A 17808-nucleotide genomic window follows, 5' to 3' on the forward strand; every position below is an offset into this window, starting at 1 on the left:
GCTAACCAGTTCTAAAGTGCGTGTGTGGTCTCCTCTAAACATGGTAACACTGGCTTATACCCAACTGAAATATTTAGTTTACTTTTAAGTCCAGAGTAAAGCGTCACTACCTGTGCTCAGGACTTCTAAATTAAATGCTACTAGTGGGCCCGCAGACAATCTGTGCCATCCACTTAAGATGCCCTTTAAACATGTCTCGGGCCTGGCATTGCAGCTTGTGTGTGCGGTTTTAAACTGCCATGTCGACCTGACAAAGGAAAATGTTGCCAGGCCCAAGTCTTCGTTTTTAATAGATTTAACTGACCCTTAAGGTAAGCCCTGGGCAGCACAGAGGGCAGCGTACAATGTTTTTAAAAGCGTAGGACATGTACTTTTAAGTTTTACATGTCCTGGTAGAGGAAAACTCTTACATTTGTTTTTCACTACTGCAAGGCTTACCTCTCCCACAGCATAACATTGGTGTTACATTATTACATTTTATAAGTGTAATTTCCAAATAGGAATAAGTAACCAGTTCATGCCTGGGGTCTCTGGAATCACAATCTAAAATACTAATTACTGATGACGTCAGATTTTAAATTGCAATTCTGAAAATACCACTTTTAGAAAGTGGCCATTTTCCTGTCTTAGCCGTTTAGTGTTTGTACCTAGGTCACACGACTGGGTGTATCTGACAGTTGAGTTTGTGTATTCCTCTGATACAGCCACACACAATAGAGAGCTTAGGTGTGCCTGGATAGGCCATCACTGGCAGGAAGGGAGAGAGGAACTGGGCACAGCTCCAATTATACTTAAACAGGCTGTGTCCCGTTTCCACACAAAGCACTGCATACACTGTGTAGATGATTTGAAACCAGGGCAGGGAAGGTAGGATGCCTGGCAACTTAAAATGGAAACCTCTAGAAGCTTCTCCCCCCACTTCAAAGGCACAACTCGGTATTAATACTGGACCTCAGACACCAACACTTCAGTACACTTCTAGACCTGCGGATACTCTGCCAGGAGGGACTGCTGTGCTGCTGAAAGGACAGCCACTTTACTACACTGCTACTCTGAAGGACCTACTTCCCTGATGTGCTGACCTGCAGCCTCCTGTCCTCTTGCCTGGGGAGGAAGAATTGGGCATGCAACCTCATCTTGAACCAAGGACCTCAGAGTGGCTCCAAGGGCTAGCCTGCTGGCCTCCTGATCTGAGCCTCAGAGACAAAAAAGCTCCCTAACCAGCTCCTGGAGCGATCTGTAGTGAATTCCTGACACACCCCCACACCCCCCCCCCAAGAGGTGTCTCTCAGGTCGTGGACCCTTGGTGTGGCTCACAGGCTCTGAAATCAAGCTTATGGGCTCTTCATGACCACAAAAAGGCCAGTTCGCACTGAGACTGCACTGCTTGCACTGAAAATCAGAGCGACACGCCACCAGTCTGTCTCTTTGCACTGTAGCACTGACCACTTGTGGGGGACTGCCAAGGCGAAGCTACAGCCTTGTCATTCACGATGCATGACCTGCTCTTCGTGCCACACCAACAGTCTCCCGCAATGCTCTCCTTGCCTCTAGCAGCACTCTCCAACGCAAACTGGACTCTTGGCACAAAATCTGAGAAGGTAAAACTTCAGAAGGACTAATCTGGGACTGCATCCGACATCACGGTTGGTTTGAACTTTTGACTTTGACTCGGTTCAATGCATCTAGATAGCCACGTTTCGTGATTTTTAGGCACCATTGTACACTTTATCCTTTAAAAAAGTTGTAACTTCAGTTCTACTGATTGGATTTTTGTAGTTTTGGTCTTCTTTTATTTATTCAATTCAACACTATTTTTCTAACCTGGTGCAGGACTCTTTTTGTGTGGTGCTGTCACTGTTTGAAGTGCTGCCCAACTACTTTACACAGCGACTCTACGTTAAGTCGGACTGCTTTGTCCAAGCTACTAGCAGGTTGAGAACAGCTTTATTTGGGGCTTGCTTGAGCATTACCCCGACAGGGATTGCGGTTGCTGCTTGACTACAGCTCACACACCAGTCAACCAACAACATAATTTCTCACAGTAGGAATAATGACATCTTACATACAGAAATACTACATGCCATACAACTACAGCAAAGACAATTGGGCCTTATTTAAGGAACCAGCAGTGGATGGACAGAGAGCTTTAGTCTGATAAGAAAAGACAGGACAGCCTCCTTCCAGATGGGGTCACAGTCATTAACAGACACTGGTAAGCAAAATCACCACAAAGAATCGGGTGACAATTCTAAGAAAAAGAAAGTCCAGGGAAGCCACAGTGAAGAAATGAATACTTAAGGGAGCAACCACATCTAAAAACAAAAAGACACTATGGTTGCTATGTCTTGAAGGTTGTTAACCCAAATGGTTCTCTCCTTGGTGACAGGCCAACGTTCCCACTACTATAACGCATAAATACACAAAGAAATAAGAACAGTAAGACATCTTCACATAACATGTAATAGATACAGTTAACTCACAGGTCCAGAAGGCACAGAGCCCAATACATAGTGGGATTGCCAGGGCTTGATGGTGTGCTTGCTATGGTAATCCTGAAGTATAGTTTATTGAATGGAGGTTCAGGGTACAAATGGCAGCTAGAGGCTTGGTGCCCTTAGCTTTCATCGATTTCTGCATGGCTGGTGCTGCAAGCTGCTTAAGGGGATAATAAGCATGACAATGGAAGGAGGTATACACTGAGGTTTAGAGTGTTAGCACACCAGAGCATAAGCCATACATCACTGTGGCATGCCTTTAGTCCAGACGGTGTGGGATTCATTTTTGTGCCGATACCACATCACTGTAGACTTGTGATAGCCTGGCCAAACATGCAGATGCAGCAGTGAAATGTCTCCTCCAATCAGTGGTAACAGGAAGAGAAAGGTTTCTCAGGCAGTAACATCCTTAATGGACAGTGGTCCTCTTGCCGCTAGATGCCCTCAGGTTCAAGGATGCTCTGATGTCAGCAATGCTCGCTTCTCAACAAGGGGGCTTGGGGGAATACAAACCACGCGCCGTGCAGTGTTACAGGAGGTTGGCAGAGGATGTAGGTAGCAAAAGGCCACTTCAGAGCAATCGTAAAAGCATGACAGAGCATGAATCTCACATGTCTGCTTGAAAGACTCAGTGGTATATAAAACAAAAAGTTTATGTAAACGCAAGTTCCCAGAGGTCTTAACAAGTTAGGCTAAAAGTATAGAAAGGAACTACTATAGGATATTACACCTTAAGGTGTTTATAAGATCATAAAAGTTTGCCACAATGAATAGCATATATTTTAGTTAGAAATTGTTCCACTCCATCTTAAACTTGAGATTCAGGTATGTAGGAAGTTGGCTCTGTATATACTATCTCAAAGTGTGAGATAGTGTGCACAGAGTCCAAGGGTTCCCCTTAGAGGCTTATAGTGGCAATAACAGATAATACTAATGCTATATTTGTGGTAGTGTGGTCGAGCAGTAGGCTTATCAGAGGGTACTGTTAAGCATTTGTTGTACACACACACAGGCAATAAATGGGAACACACACTCAAAGACTTAACTCCAGACTAATAGGTTTTTCCCTCAGCTGCACAGGGGCGGCCGGGTGCAGTGTGCAATGTAGGTGTCGGGTTTTGAATAGAAATGAATGGAGGGTCCCGGGGGGTCACTCTGGCAAGGGAGGCAAGGCACAGGGGGGCTTCTCAGGTCAGCCACCGACTGGGCAAAGATGAGGGCCGCCTGCTGGTCGCTCCTGCACCAGAAGTTGGGTCCTCTCGGACCTGGGGGCTGCGGGTGCAGTGCTTCTTCCAGGCATTGGGTTCTTTGTTACCGGCAAGTCACGGTCTGGGGGAACCCTTTGGATTCTTTCTGCAGGCATCGCCGTAGGGGTGCAGGGAGGTCGTCTTAGGGGGTCCACATCGTGTGAGTTGCCTGGGGGTCCTCGCTGCAGTGTTGGTTTCCCTGGACACGAGCCGGGGGTATTGGGTGCAGAGTGTTGGGGACTCACGCTTTCGGAGTGAGGCTGGAGTCCCTTTAAATATGGTTTCTTCTTTGTTGTTTAGACTGGCCCACTGTCCACATGAGTTTTTTGGTCCTTTGGGTTGCAGGGGAGCCCTCTGAATCGGCAAAGGAAACTGGTCCCGCTGAATGAGTCGCTGTTGCAGGTTTTTTGAGTCTGGAGACCGGCCAGTAGGGCTGGGGCCAAGTCAGTTGTTGTCTCCGTATTCTCTGCGGGGCTTTCAGGACAGCAGTCCTTGTTGAGGTCGTCAGGAAATCTGTTTTCCTGGGTTCTGGGTCGCCCCTAAAGAATAAACTTAGGTGTGCGTTTAGGGCTGGAGGGCAGTAGCCAATGGCTGCTGTCCCTGGGGGTGGCTATACCCTCCTTGTTCCTCCTCCCTTTGGAGAGGGAGGGGGGCACATCCCTAATCCTATTGGTGGAAATCCTCTAAAGGAAGATGGAGGATTTTCTAAGGAAGGGGGTCACCTCAGCTCAGGACACCTTAGGGGCTGTCCTGGCTGGAGGCTGACTCCTCCTTGTTTTTCTCATTATCTCCTACGGACTTTCCGCCAAAAGTGGGGGCTGTGTCCGGGGGGGGGCGGGGCATCTCCACTAGCTGGAGATTCCTGGGGCACTGTAACACCAGGCTTGAGCCTTTGAGTGTCACCACCAGGTGTTACAGTTCCTGCAGGGGGAGGTGTGAAGCACCTCCACCCAGGACATGCTTTGTTCCTGGTCACAGAGTGCACAAACACACTCATCCCATGTGGCCAGATCCAGTCTGGATGTGGCAGGCTGGCAGAAACGGGTCAGCCTAGCACTAGTAGTTGGGCTGGCATGCAGAGGGCATCTCTAAGATGCCCTCTGTGTGCATTTCTCAATAAATCCCACACTGGCATCAGTGTGAATTTATTGTGCTGAGACGTTTGATACCAAACTTCCCAGTATTTAGTGTAGCTATTATGGAACTGTGGAGTTCGTGTTTGACAAACTCACAGACCATATACTCTTTATGGCTACCCTGCATTTACAATGTCTAAGACTTCGCTTAAACACTGTTGGGGCATAGCGCTCATTCAGCTATGCCCTCACCTGTGGTATAGTGCACCCTGCCTTAGGGCTGTAAGGCCTGCTAGAGGGGTGACTTACCTATTCCACAGGCAGTGGGTTGTGGGCATGGCACCCTGAGGGGAGTGCCATGTCTACTTAGTCTTTTGCTCCCCACCAGCACACACAAGCTGTGAGGCAGTGCGCATGTGCTGAGTGAGGGGTCCCCAGGGTGGCATAATACATGCTGCATCCCTTAGAGACCTTCCCTGGCTACAGGGCCCTTGGTGCCAGGGGTACCATTTACAAGGGACGTATCTGTGTGCCAGGGCTGTGCCAATTGTGGAGACAAAGGTACAGTTTTAGGGAAAGAGCACTGGTGCTTGGTTAGCAGGGTCCCAGCACACTTTCAATCATAACTAGCATCAACAAAAGGCAAAAAGTTAGGGGGTAACCATGCCAACAGTGGCATTTTCCTACAAGGTGCTAAAGTCCACAGAGAACCCATAAGTTCTTGAGCTTTCATCTACATTAAGCCAGCTTAATTCACGTGAAAATATCCCTTCCTTTTATGCTAATGTTCACAAATATGCATCTGTGCGTAGTCAAAAGCACTACCCATTAGGTCACAAATATTACTGATGCAAATCAAAACAATGAGGTGTTTGCATTCATTCACTTAAACATGCCTAAAATCCTTTTGAAATTTTATGTCCACTTACCTAGTAGATTAATAACGCCCTCATTGTAGGCTGCAAATAGTCGAATTGAATCTTTGAACAGAAGCATAAAGGCAGCATTTATCACACCATTAGTCAACTCATTTGGGTTTGCCTGTGAAGAAAGGAAAATGGTAGACCAAGTGAGATTTTTCATCACTGAAGTACTTCAGCAAGGCCAATGATGAACACTCTACCTATGTGTTTGTCCAACATAATGTTCTCTCCTGTTCAAGAAGATTGACAATGGAAGTTGAGAATAAGTGAATTAGCTTTTATACTGAAACAGTTTATGATCACTAGGATGTAAAGCATCTGAATTAGCAGACATTGTAAAAATATGTTTTTATCAGATCAGATGGGTTATTTTTACAGCAATCCAACATTTAAGGACCACAGGGTAAGTGAAGCGTGCTACCACGCAAGATGTTAGACGTGTAAAGCAAGACAGTTTTCTTAGCTCCAAACCCACAAGACACATGCTTTTCCAGTCACTGGGTATGACAAGCACACACAAAGTACTAATTTGCAGCGACATAGAAACACTAGATGTTTACAGGATGATTAAACTAGTAATATTGCATAACAGTGACTGATTACTATAAAAAGCCATCATAACATGTCAAGCACAGGCTGAGCATTTTGTCTATACAACTGTTATGGTTAAGAAGATAAATATAGAAAAAACTTGCATCAAAATCCAGAAGAGCATCAAGTTGGTTCTGAATAATCGGAAGGGTTTTCAGCAGCTTTTCAGTATTCATGGTCCTCATCACGCCATCTATCCTACAAATAGTTAAGCAAATGATACAATAATTTATTAAGTGTTAGTTCAAGACTTTTAGTTTGCTGCTGTCAAATAAGAGCAAATTACACAACAGATAGAAAAAAATGGTGCATCTAATCAAGTCAAAACCTAAAATATTAAATGCCATACCCTCTTTTCATTTTGGTGAAGTCAACTGCTACTAGTCTGTAGGAAAGTGCTTTTTCATTCAAATATCTGCTGTACCGCCTGATGAAAGTTGACATGTCATAACCTGAAAGAAACACTATGTCACTATACAGTTGTTAAAAGTATCCGGTTAGTTCACCATTAATTATTAAAATGCCATTGTTTTTATTATATATCTAACATAATAGGTGAGCAACGTTACATATGTGAGGTGTTAATGTAAGGTGATAATTAACAGTTCAATATAATATTCAGTTTATTGACTATTGGAAATAAAAGCGGTTGGTAGGAGTGAAATGATCTCACAAAAACCAAGAATCCCTATTAATGCTGGATTATATGAAGGCTCTTTGTTTGAAAAAAAAATTTACATTTCAAAGATTTTTGTTTAGAAAAATTCTGGCTGAAAAAGGATTTAATTGGTAAAAACAAAATATTACTATTTGTGGGAAATACATAACACGTAGTCAATATTGTTTCACTTTGTGCATCAATTTAACAATGTCAGTGTAGTTAACCCATATTAGCAGATTTCGCAATCTTGACTCATCGATCTGAAAAGCAGCATGCAAAGTTGTATGGCAGCTTAGCCCTTTGTGAAGCTAATAGAGTTTCTAGATATTTTACCACTCAGCAGCTTGGATTTTTCTTTCTGTAACTTGAGATGGCATTGTTGGTCTCCTGTTTTTCAAAACCACATCTTTTGCCAAAACAGGTTGAGTGAGGGCTGGGTCTCACCAAATCTACCGAGCCTCATTAGGTCTGGCAAACTCCTTCAGACTCAGCATCAAATCTATGGATGGAATGGCCATCAAACTTCTCCTCATAAACCCTGAAGAGACTGCAGCGATTCGATGGTCTCTTGCTAGGAGCCCATCATGAGCAGAATTCCCACTGAATTCTGAAGGTGAAGAACTAAGATGAAAGAGCATCTGATACTTCAAGACCTTGAAGTATTTTACTTTTTTTTACAGGATAGCCTTAATGAAAATCCAGACAGACCCATATTTCCTTCAAATGAGAAAACTACTGTAATTATAAATAAATAAAGTTATTTTCTTGGAGTGGCAGAATGTCCTTTTTGCTGTTAGACCCTTCAAGAATCATCTTTAATGTCTAAAGAACTTAAAACGCCTCGGCTCCAAAGGATTGTAAATTTAGTTAAACATGCCTCTGTGGCATAATACAAGGTTGAGGCTCAAACATCAATCGACTAGTTCAGACTTCCTGGATCTCAAGGGAGTCAGATCTAGAATGCGAACTGAACCTTTGGGGGCAGCAAGCCTGTTAGCTAGTGGTGTGAAATTTGAAGGAGTTACAGTCTGGCAGAACACATTTCTATTGCTGAATTATACCATTCTCCTTTCCATGGGAGGTGGTGGGTATATATTTACCCAGTAGACATATGTTCGGGACGTGGTGCTTTAGATTCACATACTTTGCCTAAGTCCGTCATCTAGTGTTGGGCTCAGAGTGTTACAAGTTGTTTCCCTACAAAAAATATTTTTGAGTCACAAGATGGAGTGACTCCTCATGGCATCAAGTCCTTTGTTAGATTGTTTTCCCACAGGTGGGTAAAGTAAAGAGTGTATATATATAAGTAGATGATAAGTAAAAGAGCTGTCCATGCAATGTATGTGCATATTTACAGTATGTTGTACCACAACGACCCCAGGCTTCCGGGAAGGAGGGAGGGCGCATGTGAATCTACAGAACTACGTGCCACAAACAGATGTCTACTATGTAAGTAACATTTTCCGTTCAATGGCATGTGTAGCTGTAGATAAACATGCTTTGCATAGACTATAAAGCAGTCTTCTCCCAATGAAGTGGTGGCTAACCTATAGGAGTTGGAGTAGCTTTAAATAATGTCCTAAGTAATGCCTGTTCAACATTTGCTTGTTGGTGAGCTAAAACATCTACACAGAGGTGTTTAGTGTGTGTGGTGCAGACCAGGTAGCAGCTTTACAGAAATCTGCTATTGGAATGTTCCCTAAAAAAGGCCATAGAAGTGCCTTTTTCCTGGTAGTGTGTGCTGTAGGAGCTACTGGTATCTATCTTCTGGCTTTAATATACCAAGTTTAAATACACTTAACTCTTCGTCTAGCTAATCCATTTTTTAAGTTGGATTACATTTGTGAGGTTCTGAAAAAGCTTTAAATAGTTTTTTGATATCCTTAAGCTTTTTCTCCTGTCAACGTACTACATAAGAGCTCTTAACATCCAGTGTATGTAGAGCTCTTTCAGCAACAGAAACTGGTTGTGGAAAGAAGACTGGAAATTCCACTGATTGATTAATATGAAAAGGTAAAAACTACCTTAGGTAAGAATTTTGGATTTGTTCCAAGTACTATTTTGTCTTTGGGTACTTGGAAGAAGGGTTCCTCTAGGGTGAACGCTTTAATCTCGCTAACACTTCTTAAAGAAGTTCTGGCTACTAAAAAAACAACCTTCCATGAAATAAACTGTAAAGCACAAGAATGCATGGGCTCAAATGGTGGACCAATAAGCCTTGTGAGTACAATATTTAGATTATCTACAGGGGCTGGAGGAACTCTGGGTGGAATGACTCTTAAGTCCCTACACAAAGACAAAATAGTGCTTAGACCAAATGATCCATAGAGCATTGCCCTTGGACTCTGGGTGTGGGTATCTGTACTCAAAGCTTTGGCTTTTTGAGTTTTCTGAGGTTGCAAAGAGATCTATCTCTGGTGTTACCCATAGTTGAAAGTATTTTTGAAGTACTTATGGGTGAATTTACCATTTGTGGACTTGTTGCTGTGTCCTGCTTACTAGGTCCGCTAATTGATTGTCCATTCCTGGGAGATATTCTGCCAGTAATTAAATGGGATTGTGAATTGCCCACTTCCAAAATGTCTGAGCTAGAAGGGACAGTTGAGATGAGTGTCCCCCCCTCGCTGATTTTGTAGATAATACATTGTTGTCATATTGTCTGTGCGTACGAACACTACCTTGTGTGAGATTTGTGTAAGAAATGCCTTGAGTGCTAGGAAGACTACCAATAATTCCAAGTAATTTATATGATAAGTCTGTTGAGTGTTATCCCATTTCCCTTGTATGGGGAGTTTGTTGAGGTGAGCTCCCCAACCTATCTGTGATGCATCTGTTGTAAGTGTGATCTGATGCACAGGGTCCTGAAAGGGCCGCACTTTTGAAAGATTGGTGGGATTCCACCCTTGCAGAGGGCAGTGGGTCTGGTGGTCCAACAACACTAGATCCTGAAGATGACCCTGTGACTGAGACCACCTTTGGGAAAGACACTGCTGCATTGGCCGCATGTGTAGTCTTGCGTGGGGAACGATGGCTATACAAGATGCCATCATTCCCAACGGTTGCCTCACTAACTTTACAGTATAAGTATGTCGGTGTTGCAGTTGAGAGATGAGAAAAGGCTTGAATCCTCTTTGGGTTTTGATATACTAATGCTGACTAAGTGTTCAGAATTGCTCCCAGATATGGCTGTATTTGTGATGGCTGAAGATGGGTTTTAGGGTAAATTATTGTGAATCCCAAACTGTGTAGAAGATTGACAGTGTACTGAGTGTGCTGCTGGCAAGTGTGAATTGAATTGGCTTTTATTAGCCAGTCGTCTAAATATGAGAAGACATGTTTGTGTTGTCTTCTTAAAAAAAGCTGCTAAGCATTTGGTAAATACCCTTGGTGCTGTGGTTACCCCGAATGGTAGTACCTTGAATTGGTACTGATTTCCTGCAATGACAAATCTTAGATACTTTCGATGTGCTGGATGTATGGGTATGTGGAAATAAGCATCCTTGCAATCCAATGTGGTCATGTAATCCCCTTGCTGTAGTAGGGGAATAACATCTTGCAGAGTGACCATATGGAAGTGCTCTGAGAGTATGTATAGACTGAAATGCCTGAGATCTAGAATTGGTCTTAATGAACAGCCCTTTTTTGGTATGAGGAAGTAAAGTGAATAAACTCCTGATCCTTGTTGGGACACAGGTACTGGTTATATAGCCCCTTTGAGAAGAAGGGACTGTACCCCTTCCTTCAACAGAGTGAGATGGTCTTGAAAGAGTTTGTGGGAACAAGGGGGAATGTTTGATGGAATGGAGAGGAGTTCTAGACAATCGCCATGTTGGATAATTGATAGAATCCACTGGTCTGTAGTGATGTTGTACAATTGTGGATACAAATTTACCAGTCTTCCTCCCACAGGAGGTGTATGCGCTGTGGGGATTTTTAATAAGTCACTGTTTTGTGAGGTAGAAGAACCTCTAGAAGCAGATGCTTTCCCTCTTCCTCTATTATTAGATCCTCTGTAAGAGCCACTGAATGAACATTTGGTGTAGAAATAAGAGCCCTGTTTCTGTTGTGAGCTGGATGGTTCTGTAGCAGATTGTTTAAACCCACCTATAAATTGTGGCCTACGAAAAGTGCCTCTAGTGGGTGTGGTGTATAGTGCACCCATAGCCTTTAGCTGTCTCTGAATCCTTTTTGAGCTTCTCCATGGTAGTGTCCACCTCTGGTCTGAATAAGTGCTCATTATCAAAGGCAAGTTCAAGACAACTTGTTGTATTTCAGATTAAAAACCTGAACATCTTAATCAAGCATGCCTCCTAATCACCACACTAGTGTTTACCCCTTTTGCTGCTGTATCAGTGTGTAAGTAGAACATTTAATTGCAACATTAGATATAGCTTGTCCCTCCATTACTATTTGTTGCCCTCTTTTCTGATGCTCCAGTGGAAGATACTGTAAAACCTATTCCATCTCGACCCAGTGGGCGCTGTCATATCTTGCCAGGAGTACTTAGGAATTTGCAATCTTCCAGTGGTTCGCAGCCCGTGAATCTACTCTTTTTCCTGCTGCATCTAATTTTTGCTTTCTTTGTCTAAAGGAGGAGCATCTCCTGTAGGCTAACTATTAGCCTATTAGCCTGTTTTCTTGCTGCACTCACGACTATACAGGCAAGTAGTAATTGAGTCCTAATAAAAACTGGATCAGAGGGTGCAGCTTTGTACTTTTTATCAAACCTAGTTGTACTGATTCTAGCTTTAACGGGTTCTTTAAAAATGTCTGACGCATGTCTAAGCATGCCTGGAAGCATGGGGAGGCATTGGTACTCCTTATGTGTGGATGTTACTGTACTGAACAGGAAATCCTCTTCAATGGAATCAGTATGCAGCTGAACATTGTGATATGCAGCTGCCCTAGCTATTAACTGAATATAGGCAGTGGTATCTTCAGGTGAATATGATCTTGTTGAGTATAGATCTGGATCATTAGAAAGAATGGGCTCAGGATCACATAGGTCCCATGGATCTATATCTTGTTGAACATCACCTAGGTCATCCATATGAGGTGATGTTGATGATGTCTGTGGACAAAACTGTGTAGACTGCGTAGGTGGGAGTGTTTGTGGTGGGGTAGAAGGAAGTGAAGGAGAATGCAGTCGTGAAGGCCGAGGTTGTTGTGCAGCCTTTTCCTCCTCCTTTTCTTTAAAGGCTCTTTAGTGGAGGCCCAGAGTTCAAGGTCTCCGGAAAAGTCAGTTTTCTTTTAATGGTTACAGAAGGAGAAGCAATGATCCTTTCCGTTTCCTTCTGTATATGACGTTTGAGCTGTTTAGCATCCATAACCTCTAAAATATACTCTAATGTACAGGACTCCTCTGTAGCTGCAGTATGCTTACTACTGATGGTTTTCGACTCCGAAGGTTTTGATACGGATTGCTTGACTCTGACTGAAAATGTTGGCTCCGAAAGTGGTATTGATTTTTTCAGCTCCAAAAAGGATATGTCCGATTTTCAGCTCAATAGCAGTCTGTTTGGTCAGTGCTGAATGCATTTTGGTCTTGGGTGTTCTCTGTGAAGGTTGGTCATCGGGATGTATTTTTCGTCCCCAACCATGGCCCTAAGGTAGTGGAGGACCGATGACCAGTGCGTGAGTCCTTTTAAAGGTCTCCGATTGATGCGAAGGGGCTGATGTACTCCTGTACGGCACCGGACTGGCTGTGTTCATCAGAATCTCGATCTAAGTCCGAATCTCTAACGGAGAAGGCTGTGTGTTGTCCCACCTCTTCCTGCGTGTGATCTTCTCCATCTGTTGACTTGGACGCCATCTCTAACCGACACGCTCTTTGGTCCAGGGGAGTCTTCTTTGATCGAGACGATCTACAGGCTTTGCAGGTCTCTTCTCTGTGATCCGGAGACAGGCACATATTACACACCAAATGCTGGTCGGTGTATGGGAATTTGGCGTGACACAGAGGACAGTATCGAAACTGAGTTTGTTCCATCAGCCTGATATCGAAGTAGGTCCAAGAAAGGTGAGGTTGCCCCTAAGGGCGTGAAATCGACCCCGACAATCTAAATCCGATCGAATATAAGAGAAGAAAACACAATAGAAACTATACCAACATTTATAGAAAAGATAGAATAAAGTTGAGAAATACCAAACCCGGATCCACCAGAGGGAGAGGAAACATGTCCGAACCAGACGCTGGAGAGAAAACAATCTAACAAAGGACTCAATGCCCATGTACACTATCACTGAGAGAAGAAGTCACTCGATCTCGTAACTCGAAAATATTCTTTGAAGAAATACAACTTTTAACACTCTGAGCCCTACACTAGATGGCGGACTTATGCAAAGCAAGTGTAACTACAGCTACACATGCCATCATACATATATATATGTTTAGCCACCTAAAGGTGTACTGGTCTTGTAGTATAGGTGCACAGGGATCTTCAGAAGCCATACAAACATCTGAGACACCCACTAGTATGACGCAAAAAAGAAAGGAGAGATGCACAGTGACCTCAAAACTATCACAGATTCTGGGATTTAGGCTAGCATGTCAGCTGTTAAACTCATACAAGACACTGAAGCACGGGCTAAGGCTTCAAGCCCCTTATGCAGCATATAAACCTGTTTCTACTTTGATTATCAATAAATCCTTCAGGTAACATCAACCTTTTCTGATGTCTTCAAGAGCAATAACCTCGAGGTCAAGGGTCCCATTTACTCAATGCTGAGGGCCAATACTCTTATAGGTTGAGGACGCCTCATCAATACCCAGGTCTTCTTGGGAAGCAAAATGAAAGACAGGAAAGTCCAGAAAGACCTTTTTCTGCGTATTAAAGGGAAGGACTAAAAGACTTTGGTAGGACCATTTCTCCTTTACAGGTTATGTCCTGCAGTGGCCCTCACAAAGTTGAGAAACCTAGCCAACTCTGGAAGACCATAGGACCCCATAGCAAAAATGGCTATTAGATTTTTTTCAGTATGTCCATACCTGTGGAATAATAAAAAACACATTTTCCCCATAGAACCAAAAATGCCTAGAACGAGATTTTGGAGGAAACCATGAGAATTTACCATTAAGTCCCACAATGAAAACACAGGGTTCTTCAGCAACAGAGGGAAAATGTGTAAACTGGGGTTTAAACACTTACCTGTCAGAAACATTATTTCAGTGCCTGTGAAAAATGTTAAAGAAACCAGGTGAAGCATAAAAATGCCCCCTCCCCCCAAATAAAACAAAAAGACCGAACCATTTGTTTTGGGATCCTTCTCAGAGTTGGAAAAAAGCCTGTGACTAACAGTGCTGCTAGGATTGTGGTGGTCACAGGGAGCCTCAGAGTTACAATGGAGTTTTCTCCATAAGTGACTGTGTGTCAATGACAAACTTTCCCATTCATTTTCTCAATATGAAACTGCATGGAATGACAAACTGTCCCCTTTTAAACAAGAAAAAACTAAAATGTGAAAAGGAGTTGGGCCTGCTAAGCTGTTGTGTGTTTTAACCAAGTTTGTTCAACCTTCATAAAGGAATTTTGTGTTGATACCTTTAGAGTTTGTACTCTGGTTTACAAAACACGTCAGGATCCTAAAAATGGATGATACAGTTCAGTGTATAAGAATGTTAATGAAGATACCATGATAGAGAACTGTACATCCTGCATTGAGCACAGAAAATACATCGGAGTACCCGAACATGAAATCCTAGGAAGCAAATGGCAAAGCCTTACCCAATCACATCTATTTTGGGAACTTTCCATCCCATTGGCATTGAAGGATGTGAGAGCAAAGTATGGTGGGTCATGAGAAATGTGCATAGGGGAGGAAATTGTTACTTATCTTAACAGTAATTTTGAAGCTTGAGACTACTCTACGTTCACATGTGAATTAGCCTGCCATCTAGTGACTGGGATCGAAAAACATACCAAAGATCGAAACATACGTGTTTTGGGGCATGGACACAGTCAATCTATAGCGCGTTGTAAGCACACAAAGCCACACTAAGAGACAGCTCAGTTGGATATAGGCTTAGAACTGGTGTCAGGGTTGTTGTTCAATTCTCCCAAGAGAGCCATCTTGCACGAAAGGGGCCCAAGAAGGGAATACACCGGAGAATCAGCTACCCCGGAAGGAACAGCTAGTGTGGTTGGGTCCGAACTCAGGACAAGCATCTAGATTTGTAGGGTCTGTGAGACAGATGCTATACGCTGGTCCTCGGGATGCTGCACCAGAAACTATAAGAGTAGCACCAGAGTGAGCAAAATGGGTACCAGGGCTTGAGACAGAGGACCACAGGTGTCTTTACAGCCTTCAGAATTAGAGTAAGAGCATGTAGGTCTAAGATCCCCCATCTGCTACGCCCTGTCTTCAAAACTGCAAATTATCTGTGTTACATCTGTGCAGTCTTAAACAAAAATATCAGTACAACACTTCAGATGCAAATATAAAAATGTGCAAGGGGTCTGATAAAATGTATTTATTAGAAATCACCTGGGTATCTACATAGGTGCATATACTTGAGAAGCACCGCATATCAGCATACAAATATTGTGGGGAATAGAAGCCTAAGGTATTTCTTTTAAAGCACAAAACCTTTCTTTCAGTCAAAGGAGGAATATAATAAATCAGTAACTGTTACAGTGCATATGTCGAGGAAGTTGTGTAACCTCGCATAATGGTGGTTAATTGGACAAAGGTAACATTGAAAAAGTGTATAATATAGAGCACTCTGCAAATATATGCATGTTAGACGTATCGAATTATATTTGATTGGAGATCACCTCTCACTTTAAACAGGCCTGTTTAAAAGACAATGGGGGGTTCAACTCAATTCCAGTTAAGTGTACATTGTCATTTTAACGCATTTCATTAAAATACTGCTTTATGCTACATACCAATTTACACAGTTAGCAAGGTCTCAAATGTATATCACCTAAACAGAAGAAAAAAAAAATCTTACCCTGCATGGCACCTTTATCCAAAAAGTTATTTAGATTAAACAATGTGTTTCTCGATGCAAGATACTGAATAAATCTCTGTGAATAAAAATAAACAGAATACATTGGTTTACATTTCCTTTTAAAAGCAATAGGCATTTAACTAAAATTAAACAAAAAATGACTATACGAAAAAGATCCTACATCTACCTACAGTGAGAAGTCTGGGGGGGAGAGAGGGGAAGAATGCTTGTGCAAGAAAGCATGAAACCTTAATCACACTAACAGTGATGGCAATCTTGATCAAAGAACACAAATTTACATTTCTTTAGCAATTCTAGAAAACAATGGCGCAGGGGAGGAAAACAAAATTCACAGATAAACTTGTGTTTTAACAACCTGTGTTTTTGTTTTTTACATTTTAGCATTGCTAATTGAAAAAACTGAAATATGGAACCAGAAAAAGATACTGAGAAGACGTCACCATTTACAAATAATTAAAACGTAACATAGTTCAATAACTGGGAGAAGGTCTCAACGCTGCCATATAATCACAGCCTCTGTGATCACACACAGTCCCCACCTTCTGTCAGGAAGGTGATGCAAAGTAACTTTATTTTAGCATAAAAAATGAAATCTCCCTGAGCAAAAGCTGACTAGAAAACCAGTAGACAATTTGCTCTATAAACAACAAATCCCAATCCGCTCAAGCGAAGTATGAAACACAAAATTTAGCACAGCTTTTTTTGGGTGGTTGTCTGATATTTTTCAAGCCGTATTGACGTGTGGGAGAATCAAAAACCTGAATTTAAAAAAAAATAAAAAAATACCACAGTGGCAACATTCCTGGTCAAAAACCTCTCATTAAAAACTTTTTTCCCTGGTAGCTGACCAGCTCATAATGCGTGAGAAGTTCAGATTCTGCCTGTACGGAAGGTTACTGCCATGACCCTGAATGCTTTACACACCTGTTTAGGAAACAAACACAATCACCACCAGGTGGGGTGAATCTTCTACCACCAGAGTTTGTCAGAGGAGGCAACCAACAACAAAACCCTTGCCAACTACGGTAACCAGTGAGATTCGTGTAATCTCGCAAAATAGAGCTCTATAGCAGTAGCTCTATATGGTATAAAAACAATCCTCGTTAAACTCCAGTTGGCTTTAAGGTATGCTTTTTTGTTATTACAGCAGGTATACTGTCTTTATTGCAACTTAAACTGATCGGCCCAATAGCCTTAACCGCTGGCTAGTCACAGCAGCTAAATAAATTTGGCTGTAGTGAGTATGAGCGTTCCCACAAGGCAAAAAGTGAAATGCAAAAAGTACTGCCTTTTAAGGTAGGAGGCATATTCTACCCAATCCATTGCTGTACTCCAGATGGACCGCGCATGGACAGAGCCAAAAACCCTCTTTCATCACTGCTCCCTTAAGCTCTTTTTCTGTTGGTTATGCATGGTAAGGTAGCAACTGCGCTCTCATGCCCAATCTGTAGTATCTGCTTGGCAAGCCCATATTTTCAATAGGTTGCGTTTGAAAACGAATACAACTTAAAAAGGCAAATCTTTGGTGGCGCACTAAACTTGGCAATAGCAGCGGTCCAATTTATTGTAATAAAACACAATAAGAATATGCAGGAGCTCGCAGCACCATGATTACAATATTAAGCGAGGCAGTGCAACCCAAGTGTATTCCTTTTAGATGAGATATCATTTCCATAAACGGGTCACATCAAAAGATGTAGGGTTTGTGGTGTATAGGTGTTTGTCTGGTGCACTGCTAAACATTAACTGCTGGTACCCAAAGATTTGCCACCTGCTGAAATCTAGTATACACCCAAAGTGGAGTTTGTGCTCTTAACTTGCATTTCCACTCTATCATC

At 42.6% G+C, this 17808-nt stretch overlaps 1 protein-coding gene across 11 annotated transcripts in view; it reads right to left on the reverse strand.

Annotated features, from left to right (window-relative positions):
- LOC138262033 (phosphatidylinositol-binding clathrin assembly protein-like) overlaps nucleotides 1–17808 on the reverse strand; it is a 464917-nt gene that overhangs the window by 336450 nt on the left and 110659 nt on the right. For all 11 annotated transcript variants that reach the window (XM_069211744.1, XM_069211714.1, XM_069211706.1 and 8 more), the window contains exons 3-6: nucleotides 15950–16025; nucleotides 6685–6787; nucleotides 6440–6533; nucleotides 5751–5862 (exon numbers count right to left, since the gene is read on the reverse strand). In XM_069211744.1, the coding sequence (XP_069067845.1) occupies nucleotides 5751–5862; nucleotides 6440–6533; nucleotides 6685–6787; nucleotides 15950–16025 (385 nt within the window). The remainder of the gene's footprint in view (nucleotides 1–5750; nucleotides 5863–6439; nucleotides 6534–6684; nucleotides 6788–15949; nucleotides 16026–17808) is intronic.

The sequence above is a fragment of the Pleurodeles waltl genome, chromosome 2_1 (assembly GCF_031143425.1).
Source record: "Pleurodeles waltl isolate 20211129_DDA chromosome 2_1, aPleWal1.hap1.20221129, whole genome shotgun sequence".
Taxonomy (NCBI): Eukaryota; Metazoa; Chordata; class Amphibia; order Caudata; family Salamandridae; genus Pleurodeles; species Pleurodeles waltl.